Source organism: Lissotriton vulgaris, chromosome 8 (genome assembly GCF_964263255.1).
Source record: "Lissotriton vulgaris chromosome 8, aLisVul1.2, whole genome shotgun sequence".
In the NCBI taxonomy this organism is placed as follows: Eukaryota; Metazoa; Chordata; class Amphibia; order Caudata; family Salamandridae; genus Lissotriton; species Lissotriton vulgaris.
Genome location: NC_141696.1, coordinates 125,079,801 through 125,107,065, shown reverse-complemented (window position 1 = coordinate 125,107,065; position 27,265 = coordinate 125,079,801). Strand labels below are relative to the sequence as shown.

The following is a 27,265-nucleotide window of genomic DNA, read 5'->3' as shown; positions in this document are numbered from 1 at the left end:
TCTCCAGGATGTGGAAGCTACTCAAAGAGTTGATAGTGGCCACAACCCCGTCTTTTGGACCATTAAAGGAGCATATTTGTATGCAATGGCTAAATCTAATAATTCAGATGACAGTCCCCCAATGACTATTAATAATCATCAGTGTGTTAAATGGCCAACCATTCAAATGATACCGACATTTTTAGCAAGTATATACATGAACCTAGTGGCCACTTTTGCTCCCACAGCTTACTATCCAATTTGTAACATTCATCAACATTATTTGATTCCCTAATTGACCCAGGCTACATTTACGTAGCACTGGTCACATATTGCAACCAGTATTTTTGTGACCAGTCTGGTTGTACTAATAGGATGGTTCACAAAACACTGATTTCTAGTGGATCACAATTCAACCTACCTCATAAATATTAATGAGGTAGGTCACAAATTGCAGCACTCTAGGAATTGCAGCTATCACAGGGATTGAGGCTTGCTGAGCTCAGCAGATCACCAGGTCTTTGATTGCTTTAAAGAAAGCATGTTTTTGTTTGTGAGATGCAGCCCATTTTCCATAAAGGAAATGAGATGGGTTTAAAAAAATGAACAAAAAAAACAGTTTTAAGAGTAGACGGTGGTCTCCAGTACTACTGCCTACTTATACATTTTTTTATTTTTCAACATTCACTAAGGGGACTGCTACCTTTCAGTAGTCTCGAAAGTGTTAATGTTTTCCAACTAGATTTCGGTCGCAAAACATTAATACATACCTATCCAATTCGGTATTTGGTAATGTTACCAAATTGCAATTTTAGTTTCATACATAATAAAAAGCCTTTTTGTGGTCGCAAAAGCCCCAATTCACAAAATGCTGAAAGGTTTCATAAATCTGGCCTCTATTTTATAAGGAATCTATACAGCACTTTCCCAAGAGCAAGAATTCACCTTGATATACTAAGAATTGTAAGCAGCCAAAATGTAAATAAGCGTAAGCAGTTAAGTCCCATAATAAGGTTGCAATCACTCAGACTAGGTTAGAGTACAAATGTGTGCAAACACAAAGTAAGAAAATCGGTAAGAAAAAACTGGCACAAGCTCCTCAAAACAATATGGAAGAAGGATAATAATACATTTCGGTAAATTATAGCCCATAGTTCTCTGCACAAAAATAGCTATAGAGTTCTACATGCAAACTACACCGTGGTTTCAAAATGTTAATGGCCTTTATTCCGTCCCTTGCTTGATCACCTCTCCCTTTCCAGTAACCGATACAGTGTGTTCGTTGTCAATCGATGGCCCTATAAATATCGTTCCCGTGGAATTTTCTTTACAGGGAACATTCAAGGCCAATGATGCCCTGAAAAGTGGGGAAAGCCTCTGGACCAGTTAAGTTCCTAGCAAATTTTTTCCGATCAGAATTTTTATTTTTAGCACTTACAACAACTTATGCCATTTTGGCTGGTGCCGATATCCCTGATACCTACAAAGGTCTTAAATCATCCCTGTGTATATAAATAATAGAGATGGGATACTCTTGGTTAATACAAATATATAATGTTGACTGATAATGTAATAAAAGTTTTCTCAAGATAGGTCTTAGACAGATAACAGGACTGAAACTGGAAACACAAATTCAGGCAGGTTTTATGGTCAAGGTCCAAACTATTGGGCAGGTATTCTATTTGTGTGGGGCAGCATTTTACCTTGTTCCCATGTCTGGCTGTAGAAAGTTTATTTTTTATTTTTAAAGCTTTATTTTTAAACATTTACACAGCATAAACATGTTATACCAGTACATTATATTCTGGGACTCAATTCAATCGTACCACTTCATACATACATGCTATATAAAGATATGAGACACTAAACATCATTGCACTAGAAATGGGGGACAAGTTCGGTTCTTTAGCAACATTGCTGTACCACACCAGTGTGCGAGGGGGGGATCCACATTCTTCTAGAATATCGGCCACTCAGGAAGCGCCACCCAGTAGAGCGATAAGTTACATAATCTTTTGCAGTGTCAGCATACACAATAATAATACACAAAGACAATGCATTTCATATACAGGATGGTTTACAATACCATCAATATACAGATCTTTTGGAGCATAGTCATCCCCAGCCCCACTGCTCACAGCATATTACTCACCCACTCAAATCCTCAAGATCTCCTTCCTCTTCACTCACCCCAGTGTCTCCCCTCCCACTGTCCATCAAGTATGTCTGTAGTGGCCCCCACACATCCTTCGGCCTAGAGTACATCAGCAACATTTCTGCGTATATAGTAGACTGCTCTTGACAATATACTAGATCATGTAACCACTCCTTACATTTTGGGTCTCTCTCCCTCCCCCATCTACAAGCAATTCTACGCTTTGCCAAAAGGAGAGCAATATTGAGATATTTCCTCGTCTGTTTGGGAATGTTCTTTGTATAACCCAATAACATCACCAATGGGTCCATATCAATATTAGTGCCAACCATGCGTTCAAGTGCTTCGCGAACTTGCGACAAATACATATTTATAACTGGGCAGTCCCACGCCAAATGTAAAAAACCCGTCCCAGGCCTTTGACATCTCGGACACCTATCATTATCTGATAAATGAAAGCGGTATTTTCTGGCAGGAGTATAATATATACGTTGCAGAAACTTATAATGGATTATTTTTAATCTGCAACTAGCAGATATATTCTCTGTAATAGTGCAGCAGTATTTCCAGTGTTCGTTCGAGATGTTCTGCCCTAGGTCTTCCGACTAGTGGGTACGAGCGGAGCTTGTAATTTCCGTCTTTTCCGCCCGTATCGTTCTGTATAGTTTCGACACTAGGTGTTTCCCGTCAGATGAACTAAGTATAAGGTGCATTGGAGCAAATGTCTCCGGCTCTGACGGAAACTCTGGGACCACCAATCTCATACCGTCGTAAGCGAATATATAAAAAAACCTCCAAGGATGTGGGATTAGCTCCCTGAAAAAAAATTTCTCTCGACCGAAAATGTCCGCCAGAGAACAGATCTCCCCACGTGGTAACCCGCAGTCGTCTGCACATGGCCCGAAACCCTGTCTCTTGCAATATACCCATGCTCTGGTGATAGGAGAGGGGTAGGCGTGGCGAATTCATTAATTGCACTCCCATGATATGCGCTATGCGCCTCCATGCATCCATCGTGCAAGTAACCGTTGTGAGAGGAGTCTCCACCAAGCTAAGCGGACCATGTATAATGCCACTAAGTGGGATTGGTCGAGCCACCCAGTCCTCTGCTGCTAACTGAGGCTTGAATGGCATAGGGATCATCCAGTGATACGCATAGTGGGCCTGTGCGCTTAAATAATAAGTCTCAAAATCTGGGACATGAAATCCTCCCTTATCATATGGTTGCGTGATAATATCCCATCGAAGACTTGGCTGCTTACCCAACCGCAGCAGTTCGGTCCACAGTTTCTTAAAAAAGTAAGCGCCAGGGTAGTATGGGACGTTGAGGAAGAGATTTAAAAATTGGGGAAGCACGACCATTTTTACAAGTGAGGCCCTTCCCGCCAGCGAGAGGCGTAGTGCGTTCCATCGAGTAACCTTAGCCTCCAATTTAGTTATCGCTGTGTCATAATTCAATCTTATCATCTCCTCACGATCTCTAATGATCTGTATCCCCAAGTATTTGAGGTCTTCGTCACACCATTGCAAAGGGAAGTCCAGTGGGAACCTTGTCACGGCCTTCGTAAGGGGGAAAAACTTTGATTTACCCCAGTTTATATTAACCCCAGATAGCCTGCCAAAAACCAGGAATTCTCTAAGGAGAGGGTTCAGATTGTGTTCGGTGTCCGTTACATATAGCGTGATGTCGTCGGCATACAACGATACTAGTATTTGCCGCTGGCCGCACTGGACTGCCCTGTCATTATGGATCTGCCGCAGCCTGGCTGCCAATGGCGATAGTGGGCAACCCTGCCGAGTGCCCCTGGTGAGCTCCATAGCCGACGACAAGTGGCCATTGAACACTATATTGGCTGTTGTTTTATAATACAGTAATTTGATCCATTCTACAAAAATGGGCGGGAACCCCATTCTCTGGAGCACTTTAAATAAATAGCCCCATTCCACTGAATCGAAAGCTTTCGTCGCATCCAAGAAAATCGCTGCGACTGGGAATTTTTGATCTATCGTCTGTATCAGTGAGAAGAGGGTGCGTAAGTTATGTGTCATGGCTCGCCCAGGGACAAATCCTGATTGGTCAGGGAGAACAATCTTGTCAATTAGTAACGTTAACCGAGTAGCCAACACCTTAGCTAAAATTTTGGTGTCATAGTTAATGAGCGAAAGGGGTCTATAAGAATCCGTTTTCTGCAAGGCTTATCATGTTTTAGTAAGGAGGTAATGACCACTCCTCTCATCGAGGAGGGTAATATCCCTGCTTCCAGAGATTCTTCAAATATTTCTCGCAATACCGGCGCCATAATATCCACATAACATTTAGAGAATTCGGCTGGTATGCCATCAAGTCCGGACGCCTTCCATTTTGTAAGGACATTATTGCATCCCTTATCTCATTGGTCTCCAACAGGGCACCTAAAAACTGCCTATGTACATCACTCAGCCAACAAATTGCCACATCCGCTAAGAATTCCTCCAAGTCTATATCCCCATCGCTTTGTATAGTGTACAGCGTCTCATAGTGTGCCTTGAAAGTTTCCATTATACCCTCCGTATCATGTCTTAGTATTCCCTCCTGTGTTTCTATCTCCAGCACAGTATTTTGAAATCTGGGACATCTAGTGATCTCTGCCAAAGCCCTCCCAGGGCGTTCCCCTTTTCCAAATCGATGCGCCACCCAATGCCGTCCCCTAAAATTTGCTTCCCTAGTGGCTTCTTCCTCGTATGCCGACAATACTTTCCTAAATTCCCCCTGCAGTGACTCCTCCGCACCATTCATCATACGATCCTCTATACTCTTCAAATCGCGCTCCAACTTACTTAATGTATGACTGATATCTCGTAAGACCCCAAAACTCTTGGAGATACAAAATCCACGTATAGTGACTTTGAATGCTTCTCATATAATTTCAATACTCTCCACAGACCCCTTGTTCCGTTCAAAGAAATCCTTAATCTCTTCTCCCAGCTCAGTTCTGAACACCAGATCCAGCAACACCTTAGGCTGCAACCGCCATACAGATCTTGGTCACTCCAGGCCAGGCAAATTAAGCGTGATCACCACAGGGCAATGATCCGAGTACGTACGCGGCAGATGGACAGCACTCGCCAGGCCCATGATCAGACCCTGTGACAGTAAACAGTAATCTAATCTCGCCCAAGAACCAGTGTGTGATGTATAGTGCGTTCCCTCTCTCATCTGCGGATGTAGGCGCCTCCAGCCATCAATCAAGTCCTCCCCCGCCAGTAAGTCCACCAGTACCTCTCTGGACCTATTATGGTATTGTGCAGTACCTTCCATCCTGTCAAGTGCAGGGATCAGGCTGACGTTAAAGTCCCCTCCCCATACTACATGTGTGGACCCTACCAGTACTATTTTCAACCAAAGCATGGTGAAGAACTCCGGAGTGTCTACATTAGGAGCGTAACAATTAGCAAAAGGGATTGTATCCATACTCAACCTCCCCCAAACTATGACGTATCATCCCTGTGCATCCGACAGCGAGCCCACCAGTGTAAGCGGAACACCTTGTCTGTCTAGAAGGGCAGTACCTCTGGCATATGAGGAGTAAGAGGAGAATATTCGGGTTGAGGCCCATCTCACTGCAAAGTTATTTTGTGAGGGTGGGCTTAAGTGTGTTTCCTGTAGCATCGCTATCTGGACATTTTGTCTGTTTAAATACGCCAATACCGGTCTGCATTTACGTGCATCGTTTAATCCCCTCACATTCCAAGATGAAATATTCATATTATGGTCCTTAACCTGCCCCGCCATTCCCTCCATTCATATCACCACTTCGCACTTGCCTTTCAGCACATCTGGCCTCTCTTGATATGGGGCGTACATTGCTTCTCCCCCTCAGATGCAGGTCTGCAGTATTCTCATAGCTTGAACAGCCCCAATGCATTTTATCTAAGTACCTCTCCCTACAATAATCCACCCATCCCCCCCCCCCCAAAACAACCCCCCCAACCACCCTCCTTCCCCGGCAGAAACATTCTTGTTAGTCATCCAGCAATCAGCAATTTACCATACACTATAACAGCATACTTCTTCTGCATCCCCCGATCCTCCCACCACCCACTGAAGCAACCCCAACTTGCCAGCACATTCCACCCCCGCCTCACTCATTACTCAACATTAACATCCTTAACACCCAGATAATACAATTCAACCTGGGAGAACACCCGTTGGGGGACATCTCTAGGTAGCTACACAGCCACTACCCACAACTCAAGCCATACGACCTGATCCACCTCTGGGCTCAATTCGAGGAGGGGAAGTGGGGCCTGGAATACATTACCACCGGACTGTGCTCGACCCCGGTCATCCGCCCAGACAGTGACTCCCAGCCTCGCCACCTCGCCAGAACCAATCAAAGTCATAGGATCCAGCCACCAGAGAGAAGTTTGTTCGGCTGGAGTTACAGTTCATGCTTCCTCGTCTGTGTCCTGCTCAGCGCCTCGATGTGCAGAATCCCAGTCAGCCCCACCTCCCTTCGCCCGCTTCAGTGTCCGCAGATAATCCTCCTCTTGTTGTGGATTCGTGTAGAAGCGTGGTTTCCCTTGGTGTGTCACTCGGAGTCGCGCGGGACACAGAGCGTAATCAATTTGCGCTTCACGTAATTTCTTCTTTACCCCAATGAACGTACGCCTTTCCTCCTGCACCATAGGAGTAAATTCCGGAAAGATCGAGAAAGACACTCCTTCATATGACAGATCCCTCTTCATGCGCGCCGCCCGCAGGGCCGCATCACAATCTTGATAGTTCAGTAATCGCGCAATTATGGGTCTTGGTGGATTTCCTGGTGTCGGCTTTGGCCCAAGAGACCTATGTGCTCTCTCAACATAAATTGGGTGGAAAAAGCATGAGAGCCTGTAGCAGCCAGGAGCAGTTTTTCTACGTAATCTTCCATACGCCCAGTATTTGTGGACTCCAGCACGCCCGTGACACGGATGTTATTGCGCCTACTGCGGGCTTCCAAGTCCTAGTTTTTTGCTGCTATTACCCGCAGTAGTTTGTCCATCCTTGCTAATTGTGTCGTGTGACTTGCGGTAGTATCGTCGTTGTCCGATATGCGCCTCTCCGTTTCCTTTTTTTGCTCCTCGTGTTGATCCACCTTGTGAATTATTGCGTCCATTCTAGAGGACATCCGATCCACCTTATCCACCACTGTTGCGAATCCCTGTCTCATCTCCTGTAGTATCTGCCGCATGTCCAAGGCTGTGGACATTGCTCCAGCCCCCTCCATATCCACATCGCCCACCTCATTTTCCGCCAAGTTAGGCTTAGGCCCCTTTTTTAGCCGCTTCAAATTTGAGCTGAGGCTGGCGGGTGTCCGTTTTACCCATGTTGTCACTAATAATCTGGTTCGCAAGTCACCCCTCCTGGAAGTAACGCAATTTAGTTTTACTGCTGCACTGTACTGCAATATCTTTTCACAGTCAAATTAGTCGGGCACCCCGCTGCTCTCTGTCTGCCGCACTTTCGGTGTATGTGGTTATGCTCAGCAGGGTCTCACATCTATAGCACCTCACAACCAAATTACGGATCATCAGTATTATAGGGCTGCAGCAGGAACCCTCATTCATCCCCTCTTCACCTCCGTTCCACTCGCCGCATGTCTCATAATGATGTCATTGCTCACCAGTTAGAGTAGGGTTGTCTGCAATTGAGGGCTTCACTTAGCGTGCAGGTCAGCGCTTGGGGATCAGCTCACACCGTAGAAAGGATGTGGGGCCCTGGCACGTAGGCGCAGATACCGGTGGTCACAGTCGTTCAGCTCCGCATCACGCTGAGCCCCACCTCACTATCTCCAGGCGCCGTAATGTGAGATTACTGTAGGGAAGTCAAAGAAAGGCACGAAGAAGGTTGAAGTCGTAGACGGAGTTTATTAGATGCTCACGCCTTAGAGTTACAGCTTGTAATGCGACATCAACAGATGCAGCACAACCGATAACATTCTGCATGTTTAAACGATAACAAGTGGTAACAGCAACACGAGCTTGTCACGAGCAGCCAGACACACCTGAACGCTCGTGACAGCTCGAGTCAACAAGAATACATTCCCAACACACCTTCCCCCCTTAAAAGAAAACCAAAAAACAAAAAAAAAAAACAAAGATCAATTCATCACAAAATCATTAAACCTAACAGGTAAGCGATGAGAGCGTATAGCTCTAGTGTTGTCAGAATCACACATAGCTTGAGGACATTCGCCATTATCACTCATTCTTCCAACATCATAAAAAACATTGCTGTCCGAATCTTCCACCGATTGACAAGGCCCATTAAACAAAGAAACCCTGCTCAAGTTCCGGACAGAACCACCATCAACCCTGACCGCATTCCTAAAAACTTCAATGACCTTCTTAGGGTTTGACCAAACAGGAAAACCCTTACTCACACCCTCTTTCTTTTTGATGCGAACGAGATCACCCACTTTGATAGAACGACTAGACGTAGAACCAATCCTTTTGACCATATCACGTTTCATCCTTTCCTTATATGACTGAACCCTGTGTAGAACAGCTTCAAAATCAACTTTAGAACAATTTTCAAAACCAGCTAAATTTTTTTTTAGCCACCAAGGAACTAACTTGGTGCTGGGCTTCCGCCCTCTTAGAAGCTCAAAAGGAGTGACCAAAGTCACAGAATTGGGAGAAGTTCTATAAGCCAATAACATGGATTGCAAAGCATTCCTCCAATTCAGATTACCTTTAATAGAAAGCTGTATCGCCTCTTTGACCACACGGTTGAAGCGTTCCACCTGACCGTTCGCCTCAGGATGGAAAACTGCAATCTTCCTATGGACAATACCACATTTAGCAAAGAAAAGTTCTATCTCCTTACTCACAAACTGTGGACCGTTGTCAGTCACAATTTCTTGGGGAATCCCTTCTCTGCAAAAAGTCTCATCTAAAAATTCTATAACTTGACCCGAAGTAACTTCCCTAACCATTTTGACCTCAGGCCATTTAGAAAAATAATCTATGAGTACAATGCCGAAAGCCTCCTGCTTGGGTAAACAACTGAAAGGCCCAATGATGTCTAACCCCAATTTCCGCCAGGGACCTAAAGGTAAATCAATGGGGCATGGCTCAGGACGTAAAGCAACAGCTGATTTATCGCTGTTAGAGCACTGGGTACACTGTCGCACAAAATGATCTACACAAGAGTCAATACCTGGCCACCAGAAAAACTCCTTCAAACGCCTTCTGGTAAAAGAAATCCCCAAATGTCCCTCATGCGCAATTTCAAGGAGGGAATTCCTGAGTTGAAAAGGTGGAACAATCTTATCGCCACAAAGAATCAAACCATTTTCCACAGCAAGTTCCTCTTGAACCTTGAAGAAACCCATCATGTTTCCAGACAACTTCCTCTGTTCAGGCCAACCCTGTACAAGGTACTTCTTAACGCTGCCCAACTCCAAATCTTTATTCATCTCTTCCATCCAGACATCCTCTTGCAAAGAAAATCGTTCGCCACACACAGAATTGACATCTTTAAAATTGAAAGCAACTTCACACTCCTCTTCATGCACAACTCCCGAAACATCAGACTCGGAAATCAATCTGGACATGCAATCCGCATGAACATTCGCCTTCCCCTGAACATATTCAATTGTATACTGAAAAGACTGCAACCTAGAAGCTAACCTTGCAAGGCGTGCCGACATAGTCCTTCCTCCACCTGGAGCCATGAGATACACCAATGGCTTATGATCAGTTTTTATCAAAAATTTTGTGCCCCACAAAAAAGGTCTGAAATGTTCAGCACCCCAAACACATGCCAGTAGCTCCCTTTCTATAACGGAGTAATTCTTTTCAGCATCACGTAAGGCCCTAGATGCGTAGGCCACAACCCATTCTTTCTCGCAATCTTTCTGCAAAAGTACACCACCTAAACCGGAGGAACTGGCGTCCACCATGATGATGCATTTCACGCCAATGACAAAAGGTTTTAAGCAAGGAGCATTCACAATAAACACTTTTAAGGATTGGAAAGCTTGTGTCATTTCATCCGTCCAAACAAACTTTGCATTTTTCTTCAAAAGACCTCTGAACGGATCAACTTTCACTGAGAAGTTTGGGATAAACTTAGCGTAAAACTTGATGAGACCTAAAAAAGCCACGAGTTGCTCTTTTGACGTAGGCACAGGAGCATTCACAATGCTCTTATCATGATTCTTCTTTGGCTTGATTCCCATTCCACTGATAGTATGCCCAAGATATTCCACCTCCTTTTGCCTAAATTTGCATTTGTCAAGGCGAAGTGTAAGACCCTTCTGCGCTAACGCAGCGATCACACACCTTAGATTATTGTCATGCTCATAGTCATCCTTCCCATGCACTAAAATGTCATCCTGGAATGCTATAGCACCACTCAAACCTTCCAAGGTATCTCTCATTAGCCTCTGGAACACGGAGGCTGCACTTGCCAGTCCAAAGGGCATACGACAAAACCTGTATAAACCTTCAGGTGTGATAAAGGCAGTAATATTTTTGGACTCCTCAGCAAGTACAACTTGGTGGTAAGCACTGGCTAGGTCAACACAGGAGAAAACCTGTGCACCAGCCAATGTCGACACCATCTCATGGAGATTTGGTAAAGGGTGCGAATCAACCCAAATAGCGCTATTGACACTGCGGAGGTCAATGCATAGCCTAAGTTCGCCATTGGACTTAACCGAAATAACAATCGGAGAAACCCAAGGTGACGACTCAACAGGTTCAATAATGTTTTTCTCACACAAATCTTTTAGCATATCCTTAAGTTTAACTCTATAGGATAAGGGAACATTCCTTACTCTATGTCTTACAGGAATAGCATTCTCATTTAATTTGATGACATGTTCAAAACCCTTATACCGACCCAAGGTACCGCTGAATACGGTGGGAAAGGATTGGCGTAAATTCTCAATAAGTAGTGAACTGTCCCCAGTGACACTGGATACACTCAAAGGTTGCACCACATACACAGGAGGATCAGCCCTGGGATCAATTTTCATCCCCAATTGATATTGGTGTGGCCAACTTAAAAGTGACAGACCAGATCTTGACACATAAATTTTCCCTGATATGTGTCGCTCAGAAAATTGTATGTTTGCTATAAAATAGCCAATTAGGTCAATTCTGTGACCCGTATAACCACCAGGGGAAACATCAGAATCGATTAAACTCTTATTCGGAAATTTATCCTTAAAGACATATAGGGAAATTATGGTGTACCAAGCACACGAGTCTACAAAAATTTCCAAACTCACATTATCAATGGTTACAATACAAGATGGAAATTTTGTGCAATCTCCATCTTCACATACATTGATAACGGTGTTAACTTGAAATGTTTCTTCATCATCTGATTGAAATTCTTCACAGCATTCATGTACACAATTCATCTTCCCTGGTGTTGATTTACAAAACTTTGTAAAATTACCTTTTTTATAGCACTTTGAACAAGTCTTGCCTAGGGCAGGACAATTCTTATAATCTGCTAAATGTCCATCACTTCCACACCTAAAACACAATACTTTAGAAGTTCTCTTGTCATATTTCTGATTCTTATATTTGTTATCGTTCCTAGAAAAAGACTCATTTCTCTGCGAAAAACTCTTCTTAAACTTATCCCTGTCTTTAGATACACTGAAAACATCACTCTTATCATTACCCCTGATCTCCTTAACAAACTTCTCTGAGTGTTCTATGGACTTTGCAATGTCTATAGCATTATTGAGAGACATATCAGAGGTTGTCCAAAGACGTTCTTGCACTTTTTTGTTATTAGTTCTCATCAAAATCTGGTCCCTTAATACTTGCTCATAAGAAATATGTTCGAAATCACATGTTACAGCCAACGATCTTAAAGCTGATACAAAATCCTCAACAGGTTCATCAGCACGTTGTTTCCGAGAGTAAAATATAAACCTCTCCATGACAACGTTCTTCTTTTTCCCATATCTTAAACATAACTGTTGTGAAGCATATTCATATACATTAATGTTTCCTGGATTCACTAGAACAGGTAAAGTTTTAAATTCTTTCAAAGCAATACCGCCTAAACAATGTTTTAACAATGACAACTTCCTTTCTGGTCCACACTTCCCTTCTTCCAATACATCAACATAAGCTAAGAAGACAGGTTCCCAAATCTCCCAAGCCATGGGTGGCTCACCAGGTGCTGACAAAAATGAAGGAGGTGGTACAATGCCAGACATGTTAACTTAATTATTTACAAGCTATGAGGAAGTTGATATACACATATAATTACTATTGAAATATGTATAAGTACTTAAAAACAAGAATGCACTTTAAAGTCATAGATATTTAGTGTGCACAATACGAATAAGATTGTGACTAAAACCTTCTAACACACTTAAAAAGAGAAAAAAAAAATTGATTATAGTTATCTTGGTTGAATTCCCAGTTGTCCGATAACTGAGGGTAGAAAAGATCTCCACAGTACTTTAGAAAAGGAGACGATCAATTTAGTACAATCCGTAGTGGTTCCTGTTTTGCGCGATGAAAAACCGGCAAATCGGTCGCCTAGCAACGTTGCGTGATGACACTCATGCGCGATGACCCAAGACGTCACGTTGGTTTGAAGTCGCGCGATGGCAAGAGCGTAGCGTAGGATTGCGCAGTTCAGAATTGTATGCGCGGACTCCTATGACAACGATTCCAAAGATGCCGCTACGGTAAACAAGTAAGAAATACTGAATTTTTGAGTTCTTTAGACGAACGACGGTCCTTCTGCTTCCCTTTAAACAGCAGTAATCCAACGCTGTTCTTGGAAACGAAAATCTGATAGCGCTGGCAAATTTTCAAAGTAAATCCAGGATAAAAACAAAAATATAGATTAAAATAAACAATCCAATAGTCTTTAAACGCAGGTAATGCAGATCCCGCTCGTCGCCAGTGTAGGGAAGTCAAAGAAAGGCACGAAGAAGGTTGAAGTCGTAGACGGAGTTTATTAGATGCTCACGCCTTAGAGTTACAGCTTGTAATGCGACATCAACAGATGCAGCACAACCGATAACATTCTGCATGCTCAAACGATAACAAGTGGTAACAGCAACACGAGCTTGTCACGAGCAGCCAGACACACCTGAACGCTCGTGACAGCTCGAGTCAACAAGAATACATTCCCAACAATTACGGCCGTAATCGTCCAAGCCTCAGCAGTTCTCGCCTACCATTCCCGTCGGTGATCCGGAGCCGACAGCCGTAAACCGAGAGAAAAAAAAATAGAAAAAAAGGGGAAAACGGCACCTCTGCACTTCGCCTTCTCCTCATGTGCCACTTGTTGCTCCTCTCCTTACATATCAGTACTGGCGCCCCATGCAATCCGGAATCTCCAGTTGTCTTCCCTCCAATCTCTTCTTCCATCAGTTAGGGCCTGCACTCCTCGTGGTAATCGGGGTTTTCTGCCGCTGTCCGTCGCACCAGTCACCGTTCCAGTGCAGAGTCCGGTGAAAACTCCTTTTCATCAGAATTTTGGCATACGGGCTCGGAGCTGTCCCAAATTTTCAACGAGGCTGGGACTCAGGTTTAACTAGCCTTAGGCGTCTCCACAGCCGAGCACCAGTCCAGTTAAGAAGGATAAATATAGGATTTAAGAATCCAGGCAGCAGAAGCCTCACCTACTGGCGGCCATTCTGCCTGTGCACCCTCTAGCGCCCCCCTGGCTGTAGAAAGTTTTAAAATGCATGGGGGATCTTGATAATCTATTGCCCATAATACGCCTTTTTCACTGAAAGTTACACCTGAATAAAATAGGGAAAAAAAGGGGAGTTGACCAATTTAATTAGGGTACAAAGAGGTGTACAATACAAATGTGTGCTTGTCTCACTCTATAGCAATGGTGTAATTGATTATCTTGCGAAAAGTAATAATGACTATCCAGATTGGAAGACTGTAAAATATCTGCACTGCGAGGTGCAGAAAACACTTTTAATTTCAAAAACTCCCAAGTGGCTGCAAGCTGTACTCAACAAGTTCCTTCTTTTTCCTAATGGCCAATGCTGGGAATTAGTACAACAAAGAATAAGTGTTCGGTACTTATTCCACATGGATTATTTAAGTGCTGACTGTAGATGGGGGAAACCGTACTTAACGGGGTCAATCGTTTTGAACATCTGAGTGTAAAGCTAGCCAGTACACTCTGTTGGACTTCCCTAATCTTAAGGGCTGCCTAATCATCCAGGATAGAGCAATGTTTGTTTTTAAAAATGCGCAGTTCTACTGTATTTAGGTCTGAGTCCCCAGCCCTACAAATTTATTGTGCGAAGGCTCCAGGATCTGCACCTTGTCGCAGAGCTCTGGGGGAGTTGTAATGATAATTTGAGTAGAATGGAGAACCATTTCATAAGATTTTTAATAAAAATGCTACAAAGTACCTCAGTGGGCCTACTTTTTTCGATTTAGGCATAAAACGAAATGCTCATCTAGCCGATCTCAAACCTCTTCTTCTTTAGCTAAGAATTTGGTCAACTGTTGAAATTGAACCATGTAAGAACACTTTCGTAAAGTTGAGGAATTTTGATAAAGCTTGCACTGTATCATGCTTAACCTCTTCGCCGCTAATGACAAGGGTAACTCGTCATGGAGTTTCCATTGGTTTCAATGGAAATTACATTGAAGAGCCAGAAGAATCATAGCAGCCAAGTGGTTAAAGATGTAAAGTATTAATTCTATTTGAGGAAGCCTCGTGGAAACTCTCTTAGGTTTCAAGTGTGCTGAAATTTGAGCTCTATATGGACAAGATCATGCCTCCTGATGCTAAAACTTTGTTTGTGGAATTCAGATTATGGATCCTACCCAACAATATTTTTAGATCCAAATAGTAACTATCCCAAAATCTGATATATGTCTAGTATGCATATCTGCACCAGAAACAGAGGCACATGTATTTTTTTGTACGGTGTACCTCCATCTTAAGAAAAATGAATTGTCCCAATTTGTCATCATTTGGTCATCATAATACAACATTGAACTGCATTAAGGATTTTTAAATTGGATACTAATGCTGTTATAGCCTTTGGATTGACAAAGTATTCGAACTCTTCATGGTGCTTGGGAAAGATCCTGAGTGGCCAGGAAGAGAGACCAAACACTTTAATTGAATTATAAATTATGTATTTTAATCTACATTTGTATTGTTTGTATTATAGGTGTATCACATGAGCTATACATGTGAATAAAACAGAGTGGGCTGGCAGAGCAACTTAGCACATTAATGCAATTGTAACCAATGATGCACCGTGTTTTTGATCATATTCCTATGTTTTTTGCATGAACTAAATATTTTGCTGTTTTATTTTGCTTTCCGTTTTATGGAAAATTCCCTGAAATAAATGGTTATCTCCATTAAAAAAAGTTCTGGCAGATACCTTGAACTGCCAATCCATGTTCTCCTTTGCATGACTAACAGATGTCTGTTCACACGAAGTTGCAGCCTGCTGCATTTTTTACCTCCTTATAACAGGAAAGGGGAAATAGGAAAGCAGACTGAAGAATCCTTCTGTTTCCTTAAAGAGGAGAATCTAATATAGCAAAATACCTTTGATAGAAAAACTAAGCAGATTAATAGCAATAGGAAAACCAGGCCGATTAATAGCAGGTGAAGATGAGATGCAGAACACTGAGAGACCGGAGGCCTGGAAGCTTCTCGAGTAAGCAGCAAGCAGGAGTGTGATATTGTAAAACATCCAGTTATCTACTGAGCCAGCTTTATGAGTTTAGGAGTTCTATGACCTAGAACAAATAAGGCAAGAAGTAATTTCCCACAACATTGCATTGGGAAGAATTATTCTTTTGATAAGGGTAATTTCTGAAGCAGTTTCCTGAAATGTATAATATAGAAATAAAAACAGAAAATCAAGATTTAAGTAAATCACGCAGAAGAATGAAACAATCTCGAAAATAGCATTCCTTGTTGCTGCTGCCCACCTAAATTAATCAAGCAGACACACCTGAGAGTAAAGAAACTCAGACACTCAATTTCGTAAACCGGTATGTATAAAAACCTCTTTCAACATATGCTCAAATACCCTTTTTCCCAGGTGCCAGCAAGAAAACGCATATAACAGCCAATATTGGAAAACTGATATGCGCTCAAACAGCAGAGGAATAATTCTGCTGCATGCTCTAGAAGTGCAAACAGAATATATAGACAGCCTTGTATTTAATGGTAATGTTAGACAGAAATTCAAAGTTTAAAAATTCGAAAATTAAAAATAATTTATTAGGAATTATAATGAGATCTAACACCAATCCAACAAGTGTTTTGCGATTTCCAAAATCATATTTCACTTCTTCATGGCTTGTTATTTTTAAAGATATTTAAGAATGTAACCTTTATACAAAAGACAAGAAATACATAATCATAAAAGAATTAACCTAAAACGAATATATAAATGTGGGAATGGAAAAGGAATTTGGAGAGACAAACATGAAGAGGACTTAAAAATAAAAATATATTACCTCAGTTACTTCTCTCTAAATTCTAAGGATAGATATCATCCATCCTGATTCTTATCTCAATTTAAAGGCATTCTAAAAAAAGTTTCCCATTTCATTTTACTCTGCAGAGCCGGCACATATCTCATAATTCCTTCTTCCACCATTTTCTCAAAAGATGGTTATCCCTGCTGATTTTCAGGGTAGGTTATGAACTTGGGGCTAGGTGTAGGTAAATCAGATTTACCGATTCATAAATACCGAATTTTACGGATTCAGTATTCATGAATCAGTAAATCTGATGTAGGTAATTATTCGGTAACAAATACCTAATCGGTAGGATTTGTTATTTACTGATTCGGTAATTACCGAATCGGTATTTGCCATTGATTCCTATGGGCCTTGATGGCAAATACCGATTCGGTAATTACCGAATCGGTTAATTTACCGATTCTGTAAATCAAAGGCCCCATACATTACAAAACCCAAATACCGGTCGGTAACGGCCGAAATCGGCAGTTACTGACCGGTATTGGTCTCCTACATCTGGCCCCAAATGTTTTTACTAAGAATTGCTATGTGATAAAATGATGTAACACTTTACGTGAAATCAGAGTTTCTCCTATTTTTAATTTCTAGAGCTGAAACGTTTGTACTGAAGTTATTGATTTGAAAGAATACTACCACATTTCTTGGCAAATCTGTATTTGGTAAGAAACATTATCTTAATGTTGTCATTGTTGACAGGAGAAATGGATAGAAATTGTAGTTATTGATTCCTTCTTCAAAAGTTTGGGACAAAATACTTTTCTAACCTTCTAATGGTGTCGATCTGTGGGTAGTGTCCATGGTTTCACATCAGTAGCCACAGAAAATCCTGTAGCCTTTAATACAATGCTATCTCAATCATCCCATGTGAGAGATATGGGACTCCATTAAAGGTAGAGGGATGATTTAATTGATGTTGTTTATCATTACCCTACATAACAAAAACTGTTTTCATGCATATCTAACTGGATTTAAAATTAATGGTGTTTTCTTTTGGGGATGCCTTTATAGATAAGGTTTGCCAATAAGCAAGGCATGTCCTGTGATGAATTCTCAGGTCCTGTCTTAAATTACACAAATGTATTTGGATGACTATTATATGGAATTAATAAGTATTATACATTCTTTGTTTAGAATGCCTTTAATTAAAATAAGAATCAGAATGGATGATATTTATTCTTAAAATTTGGAAAGAAGTAACTGAGCAAATTTATTTTTGTCTGTTTATGTCCTGTTTGTGTTTGTCTATCCAAAATTCCTTTTCCGTTCCCATTCTTTTTCCATTCCCGAATAGATATATCTGTTTCTAATGGATACATCTACCTGTGGATTCCTCACCTTTTGAATTACGCCTGCGCCAGCATTCCGCAGAAACTTTTTCCCTAGCTCTCCCACGAGGACATCACAAAGACACGGCTCTGCTCGCTACTCCATCTGACGTCATCAGAGAAAATAGACCTCGTCAGGGTGCTGACATCAGTTCCCTTTTTTCCGCCCGACGACGCTTAACAGTTTTCTGGGACTCTCCATTGATTTCTTGATAGTTACTTTGTTTCTGCTGTTTCTTTTGAAAGTGGCAGTACGATGGCGTCACAGAAGTCCGGGTTTAAACCTTGAGAATGCGGGGGTCATATGTCAATCATGGACCCTCACGACAACTGTTTGTGGTGCCTATCTTCAGACCATGATGTCGATGGTTGTACCTGCTGTCGGAAGATGAACCCAAATTCCTTGGAGGAGCGTGAGGCCAAGTTCATGGCAAAGGCAAGAAAGGAGAAAAAAGGTTGAAAAAGATTGAAGTCGAGGTCATCGACTTCGCATGCTTAGAAGTCGAAGAAGCATAAGAAGAAGAGGAGGCATGGTTCTCGACATCATTCGTCAAAGAATAGGGCTTCGAGATCGCCCTCACTGGCTCGGAAGCATTGCATTAGAGATGTCATTTCTCCATCACCTTCTCCTTCTCCTCAAGTGACTCCGTTCTCTGACGCCGACAGGCTCTCAGGCGCGTTCATAGCGCCGAAGGGTACTCCTGGGCAGAGCTCTTCGGTGGCGCAGAGGGTTTCTACTGTGCCTGTACCAGCAATTCCAAACTTAGGCCCGACTTCACGAGCGCCTGCACTGCCTCGTGAGGATCAGGATATGGCTCCGTTCCCATCCTTCCCTGGGCCTGGTACGGATCCATCGCAGTTCCTTAACACAATGCATGGCGTGTTTGCCAAGGCAGCCTACCTTACCGGTACGCCTTCGGGCCCTGTGGGTCCGCTTGCTTTTAATTTGTGCGTTCCACAGCCTAATGCCCAGGCGCCATTCATGCCTTTTATGCCGACGGTGCCGTCCTGGCATTTTCTGGCTTCGAGGTTCTCTACTCCGGTATCTTAGTCTCCGGCTCCTTCAGGAGGTCGTTCTTCTTCTCGACTCCGGTCGGTACCATTGCCGGCTTTCAAAGCGGAGTCTTTGACGCCGATGCCTGTTTCATCGGCGCCGTTTGTGGCTCCGTCGACGCCGACTCCTGTCCTGAAGATAAGATCTAGGAGAGAGGCTCAAAGTCTTCTTGGAGAAGAAGAATATCAGCAGAATGAGGCTGAAGAAGGCGAGATTGAGGAAGATGCATTTGAAGGCCTTCAGGAGGCAAGTAGATTGGCTACTTCCAGCAGGCGAGACCTAATTATTTTTTCCCCTCAGCCCCATCTCCGTGTCTCCCCCGCACTTTGCCCTAGCAACCTAACATTGGAGAAGCCACACTAATTGATGGGCGCAGCTGGACCAGTTGTAATCTTGAGCGCAAGCCACTTCAGTCTGAGCCAAGTCAGTTAAATTCTCTGGATCAGACCGGCGTGCCCGGAGATGTGGCAGCGTTGAACATTGTGTCTGGTAATTGAGCTATTTTTAAAGTTGTCATCTGCATAGCTAACTAGACCAAATGATTTTTAACTATTTGTTGTCTGCCTACTCCTCTGCTCAGCAGACATTTCCTATCATGAGTAAATACTGAGCATGTGTACATGTATCACTAATGTATGTTAGCATTGAAATTAAGTCATGTTCTGTGTCTAGAATTGGCTGAAGATCCTCTTTTTAAATACTTGAATGTTTTCCTTTAGATATGGATACCACATCTCAAAGACTTCCTATTTCATATGCCACGACCCAGCTACGATCAAAAGGATATTTGAACAGCTTCGAAACTTCGGCTCCCCTAAACAGTATCCTGAATTTTGTGGCTCGTATCGGGTTTTGCACATAAGGGATATCACGACTGGTTATGATACTAGCCGACATGATACAAAGTGTGTAAGTTGTGTTTTAATGTACGAACTAATACTTAATTAGCATTTTCTTATATGACGCTCTCTTGGCAAAGTAAGAAACGTAAAACACATACAATGAAGAGCATGCTTGCATTTTGTGTTTAGAATTTCATCTCGAGACCGAGAACGTCTCACTTGCCTTAACGGGCCCAATCTCTTCAAGTACTAGCATTGGCAACGCCAGCGGTTCTGGCATTTTTTATCATATGTGTTCTTTGTTGCAAATGTAATATTTAGTATGACCTATTTGGATGCACAAACAATAAAACATATTTACAGGGTCTCCCATTCACACAGGCAGCACCCAGACACATGCCACTAGACAACATATGATTACACGCATGAGTACATGCAGATACGGATGGCTTTTGGTGATATACTGGACAAGATCTTGTTGTCTTAAGAGTTTATAGAAGGATAAATAGATGGCTGAATAGCTGTGGGGGCCTCGATAGATGGAGTCCTGGATCTGATAGCACCTGTCTGAACAAGTTGCTATAGGCTGGCACGGTAGGATGTGTGACTCATTTTAGGTTTGTGTCAGTGAAGTCATTGAGAGTTTTCAGGGTGGATCAGTGCTGGATGGTCAAAGGTGAAGGTCAAGTAGGATCAGGGGGCAAGGGTTGTGTTTGCCGTAAAAGACTAGGGTAGTGTTCACTTGGAGGGTTTTATTTCACTACTGCAGAGCGTCTTTTTTTTATCCGTGATTGATAGTCTTGAAGTAGCTTATTGTTGCTGATGTGCTTCTGTGGCTGGGCAGTGCTTGCCTTCCACATGATATTTCCAATATGTGGGAAGTGGGTTATAGTACAGAAGTTGGCAAGGTTGGCTAGATCTAGTGTAGGCTTTTTCAGCAGGGGAAGGATGTCTCTGGTCTTGAGGCTGTCTTGGGTGTCCTGGGTTACTGAGGCGTGGAAAGTGTGGCGAAGGGGTGAGAAGACCTTATGTTGCATGAACTTGATGATGGAACATGGAAACACTTTTTAGCTTTTGACCAACAAACAAAAATCCGATTAAATATTCAGAAAAATATTTTGTCACATATTTTGAATTCTTCTACTCAATACCTTAATGAAAACTTATTTTTTTTCTTTTAATAGTTTAGTAAGGCATTTATAGCTAACCAAATTGCCTCAACCTCAATGATCATTGGAGGACACAAGCAAGACAAAAAACAGAGCAAGGACAGGAAGCTAGGCTATCAAAGTTTGTTTTTAGTGCTAAGCGTTTCCAGCTGTACCGTATTCAAACCTAGGAGAGGTACAAGCTGAGAACCTTTAGGGTATTCTTCTACTGAACTTGGTCATCAGGATGTATAGCAGAAAAAAGGGTGTACCAAGGGCAGTGTTTGGCTAGTGACAATAAGTATGATTTTATTTTTCCCTTAGACTGAAGCTTAGATTGTGCACACAATTGGTTGAAATCTGCTCACTTTTCCTCTGGAAGACAGTGTGCATTTTTCAAAGCTGTTTGGTCAAACCCACAGCTCTATTGTATGTAGATTTATGACTGATGAGTGTGGTGTGCTGGAAGTCCAACAAGGGTGACATTTACATAATGCACATACTGCCAAGAAAGTGAGTAATTTTTTTTTTAGTAGTAGTAGTGGAGCTTAAGAAACACGCCTTGTACCTCTGATACCATCTAGGAATTTGTATTCGGGGCTGAGCCCTACACTACCTACGTTTTTTCACTTCTGCACAAACTCGTTTGAGTCCAGAAGATTCAACCGAGCAGCAGAGCATTTTATATAGTGCCATTTGGCAGAATCAACGTGTGCTTGCTGAATAAAATGTATATTAAAGATGTAAAGTGACAGACCCTTGTACAAAAGACACATTCTGTGTTACTCGGTGGATATCTTGGTATAAGGATATGAATGATATGAATAATTAGCTGAATATCCTTAAAAATAAATCTAGGGCTAAATAGCAATGTCACAAATAAAAAGGCATGTGAATGAGCAATGTAAAAATGTGGACCTGTATCAATCATTTTACCGAAATAGCTTGAAACATCTATAGAGGAGAATTTGCGAGTTTGAAAAACTTGCTTGAACCCTTTATAATGGAAGAGGTGCTGAAACAGACTTTCCAATTCTTGTTTTAGGGTGACCTGGAAGAGGTTATCCAGATAATTGTTGGGATGACTTTTCAGACCATGAAAGATTGCTTCAATGTCTTTATCTTCCCGAAGGATATGATTTTAAGAAGTAGGTTTTCTGCACATCAAAGGTGATGCTGCTTTCATGAGATGTCCACTTTCTGGGTGAGATCATTAGATATGAAGAGTAGCGTGCCTTAATATGTAATGAGGGCTAATTCTAACTTATAACACTTGTCTCCATGTGAAGCCGTTTTAAAGCCATCAGGATTTGAAGAGATAGGTTTAAACTTTATCATCATTTGAGATGAAGGATTCCGTACCATGAAAGAGCATGAGCAGATGCCCTACCTCTACAGCCAATGAATTGACATGCGTTTGTAGGTTCAGATTCTTATGCTCAGAGAAGCCTGGTGATTTTGCACATTCCTCAATGACTGGATGACAGTTTGGCATAATCAGATTGTAGAGCTAGACTTGAAGAGAGTGGAGAACCGAAGGAATTATGTTTTAGTTGGTTTGATCTTAATGAATTGTCTTCTAGGATTGAATGTCAGCTACAAACTGGGTAACCACTCAGTGTGCTCGGGGCGGTGGATGATTCAGAGAGGTGAGTATTGTGTGAAAGTGCTTCTTTTTGTGTAGGCACTCTCATTTTTCATGGCACGATGATACTGCACACTTGGGTACTACTGTCCAGTCTCCAGTGTATGTATTCTGACCCCATTTGGCATATTTCACTTTGTAGTAAGGTCATACATACATAGTACATGCTATAAGAAAAAAAATACACCAATGGCATAGAAACTTAAATGTCACAAGTGGACTGCAGCACATATTGTGCCATCCAGTAGGCAGGTAAGGAAAACTTCAGGCACTATTGCAGCTTTTAAACCTTTCATCTGAACCTGTAAAAATAACCTGGTACCAGCTCTCTCTTCAGTAGAAAGTGTAATTGTTTCTTCCAGAAGGCAATCCCAGAACTGCTGTTTAAGCCCTTATCCTCTTGCATCTAAAACTGTCAGCAATTTGGCATGTAGGTGAAATCCCAAGAGTTTGGACTATGAGTGGTTTGCCAGTGTCCAATACAGGTCCACCATGTATAACATGATATTGTGCCCACAATCCCAAGAATTGTAGTATGGGGGATTCTTAACTATCCCAGGGTGGTGGCCATAGTTTGCATCTTTCTACCTTTTGGGTGGGGATAGATTAAACTCCTCTTGTAAGGGTATGAAAGATTTTAGTTCCCCATTCATTATCTCCTTATCCGATAAAGACTTAGTTACTACCTTCCATTAATCCCAATAAAAAGGTTGCTCTACCATGAAGATTCTCATAATATTCTGTATGGGTGTAATTTTGTGAAATGTAGCATTGTTTCTTAATATCTTATGCACATTCAGCTAGACTTTAACCATGGTTCGAATCATAAGTTTCTTGGATAGCAATGTAGGTGATCTAGATGCATTTAACATATGAAAACCTATGCCATCTCCAATGAGATCTTTTCTATTCTAATGCCAAGGGCATCAGTAGTTCTTGGCCATACGTACATTAACTACAAAGCCACAATGTTGTATAGTAGCGCCCAAAACTGTGTAGATTCATAACCCCATATTTTCTAAATTTGATCAGTTGGTAAACTTTCAATCTGTGCCTTATAATCCCCCATATAAGAGCCCTGATGTCTTGCTCTATGGATCTCAGTTTTGTATATGTAATCATCAGTGGTAGGATACCTAGCACACCACTGAAATCAAACACACAAAATGTGATGAGAGGAAAATCTTGCCATAAGTGTAACTACTGCAGTCACTCTGGGTAGCATTCCAACCCATTTGTTTGCTCACTATGCCACTCACCATGCCACCACAGTTTGGATCCAGCCGTATTCAAGTCAGTCTTGACACTGCTCCTGTAGGTAAAATCCAGCCCGTAATTGAAACGGGTTACTACAAATTTTATAATTTGTGTCGTCCCCCATACGGATACGTTCAGGTGAAACCATTTCATATATTCTGATGGATAATTCTGACAGAAGTGACTCACTTTTAGAATAATCCCCAGGTGTCAGACTGGTTCCAGAAGCTTTTGACAGTAGTGCTGTTGCTTAATTTCAAGTGGCAGCATGCAGTGCCACCTTAACTTTGTTCCATTATAGAGCAGAACCAATATAGGAGCCATCCTTGCACGTTTAACATCTGTTTCTTTCTTTCCATACCCCCAGCAGCTCATGCTTTTAGTTTTCTTTGTCGTTTGCTGAACTTTTTTGCCAATATTAAACCAATGTTCAAGATAATTATGTTCCCTGCTGAAGACTATAGGACAATAGGATTTAAACCATGCAGTTATAAACAGACGTATGTGACAGACCCCCAACCATTTATTCCTTTTGTGTTTGGGCTCAAGGCACAACTCCCAAGTTGTGTGAGGAATGCACTCTCATGAATGCAAAGCCAAACCAGGAATATGAAGTGAATCTCTAATATGCCGAATACCGGAGGAACATTCACAAGTCCTATTAAAAGTCAAGAGGGTGGACCCACTCCTGAAGTCATTACAGCTACACACGTCCTCATCCTGGTCAAGTCCAAACCAAAGTTATAAAGGAAACACAGAATAGCCAAGTGGGACCCGTCCCCATCTTCCACTGTATCTTAAGAGAATTTACAAGGGTGTCAACGTGTCGCTGTGTCTCGCTTCCAATCCACAAAAAAGCCAGTTCTGCAATTGATCCAGATTCACTCCAAATACACCACCGACATCGCAACAGATTGATGGGCTTCAGGGAAGCCAGGTTCTGCATCTTTGGCACTGTTCGGGTCCCTCTGGTGCACCTTTGGCCTCAAAGATGCGCAGAGGCCTGAAGTTTACACCTACCTTTTCAAAGTCTGTGGCAAGAAAGTACAGACTAGCTCCAACAGATCCTACCATTTTGTTAAGACATCCAACTCAGGAGAGTCTGATTATTCAAGTATTTGCAGCTAAGGGTAAGAAGGAGTCTAGTCTTGCAGTTTGCCTGACAAGGGGAACTAATGGATTAGATTCCATAGGTAACAAGATTTTTACATTGGGCATTCTTCCTTGAAATCTTCTAATGATTGTTCTTGTTGGCATGCAATTATGCATTGTGGTACCAGGCCGTGTGTTTTTGTTGGCATGCAATTATGCATTGTGGTACCAGGCCGTGTGATGGTAATAGGGAAGTTGACTGAGGAGTACAAGCAGTATTTCTGGGCTTTCGTATGCAATGTTAAGAACCTGTTGATTGATGGTGTTTCTGCCTCAAATAAAATCATGCAAACACATCTGGTCACTATACAAACCTCTGTGCGATTGATGGAACCTAGTGATGCACATGACCATTTTTCTTTAAATGTGCAGGCCCAGGTAGTGGATCAGTCCTTTGATAATTAGAAAGCTTTTGAGGAAAAGGCTGATGCCTCTTTACACAAATTCAAGGAAACTTGGGTGACAGGGTAGGCATTAGGCCTGGCTTCTCCTAGCTTTACATTTAATCAATAGTGTCACTTCAACGGCTCTAGCTAACTTTGCTTCATTACAGTAGCCGGAACAGCAGATTGGTTGAGAAGGTCTTAAAGCAGCAGCACCACCTGCCTTTTCTCTCGCATTTTTATTTAAAACTGAGGGATGCTTATTTGCATGTACAGGTAACAGAGACTTACAGGAAATATCTGAGGTAAGTTGAAGTCTATCTGCAAGCAGAATATTTCTAGGTGGACCTTATTGACTGTTAAAAGTTTTTATGACTGGTCTGTACATTGCTTCAGATTGTTTTCAAATGCATTCCACTAGAGGGGTTGATGCAAAATCCGCATTGCTTAGAGGTGAGCTTATGATGCTGCTATGCTGTCCTTGCTGTATCCTTTTGTCAAACAATATTTATGGAACCTGGAGAGCAACGAGTTGTTGATTTACGTGCTAGAATGATTCCCCATCATTAATCTGGCAGTACCCATTGTTGCATTTTTAAAATAGTATTAAAAAAGCATCTGCATTATTAAAAGGCATGTGAAACCCTCACTTTAGTAGAGCAGACACCCTTTTAATAACATCCATTCTTCCGCCAGTGAGGTGACGGCTCCACAGATGCCTTTTGAGTATTTCTACACTTTATGTGAAAGGGAGTCCACTCAGAGTTCTGCTTAGTTATTCCATATCTGAGGTTTTCTACACCTATTTTTTCCTGGATTAAGATTCCTTTTTTCTGAAGCTAGTTGCCCTTGCCCATGTATTTTAGTCTTGTGGAACAGTTTTGTGGTTTTGACGTGGCTGAATCACCAAAGTGGATTCTATTGTAGCTATGTGGATCTTGTGGGAAGAAGAGATTGTACTTACTCGGACTGCATCTATTCTCACTAGCCTACACCTTAACCAAAAGACTACAAGGTATGCACAAATGTTCATCCAAAATACTGACTGACTAGGAAGATTAACTTCTGAGTTGGCTTAAAAAGAAGAGGACCTGTGATCCAATTCCTCTGATGATAAGTCTACACAAACTATCAATCGACCAGGGTTCGAGCCTCGAGGTCGCATCCACATCCTGTGATTCTGGGCAAATCACGTAATCTCCCCGTGCCTGAATGTTTAATGTAAATACGGTGCTCATGTAAAGCTCTCCAATACCTTCGGGTCGAGTTCGCGCTATATAAATATGCAAAAAGAAAAGGATGCAAGATGCCTGAAATGTCTTTTTCATTAGAGGAGTTGGCTTCATATCATTTTTTAAAAATCGTTCTCTAGAAATCTAACCAGATGCTAGATCAAAGTGTTCTTTGGGACACGGGTGAGAGCTACAGGGCCAATGGAATACTCATTAATCGGGCTTTTGACGTGTTTCACAATGACAGCTGCTTTCATCACCGTTCCCATTGCACCTCCATCCTGTAAGTTGCCAGAGCCAATACCCTCATCAACACCTAGTACCGTTAATTCATTGCTGTAGATAACTCCACGGTCAACTCCAGATTGGTCTACGACAGTCTGAAAACTGATCTCCTGCACCCGTTACTTCAGCTAAGGCAATGGTGTCAGTCTTGCTTCCTGCTAACAGTCTTCAGTACAGTTTCTCCACTCTATCCAATGAAACTCCTGAAATTGGAAGGAGAATCACAGAATAATGTACCTTTAGATCAGCCATTAATCTATCACATCCACAAGTCAATTATCAGGAAAAGAAAACTAGGAT

At 42.1% G+C, this 27,265-nt stretch overlaps 1 protein-coding gene across 1 annotated transcript in view; it reads left to right on the top strand.

Annotated features, from left to right (window-relative positions):
* PGM2L1 (phosphoglucomutase 2 like 1) overlaps positions 1-27,265 on the top strand; it is a 680,235-nt gene that overhangs the window by 601,741 nt on the left and 51,229 nt on the right. The window contains exon 12 of the mRNA XM_086933811.1: positions 19,741-19,930. Within this exon, the coding sequence (XP_086789937.1) occupies positions 19,741-19,930 (190 nt within the window). The remainder of the gene's footprint in view (positions 1-19,740; positions 19,931-27,265) is intronic.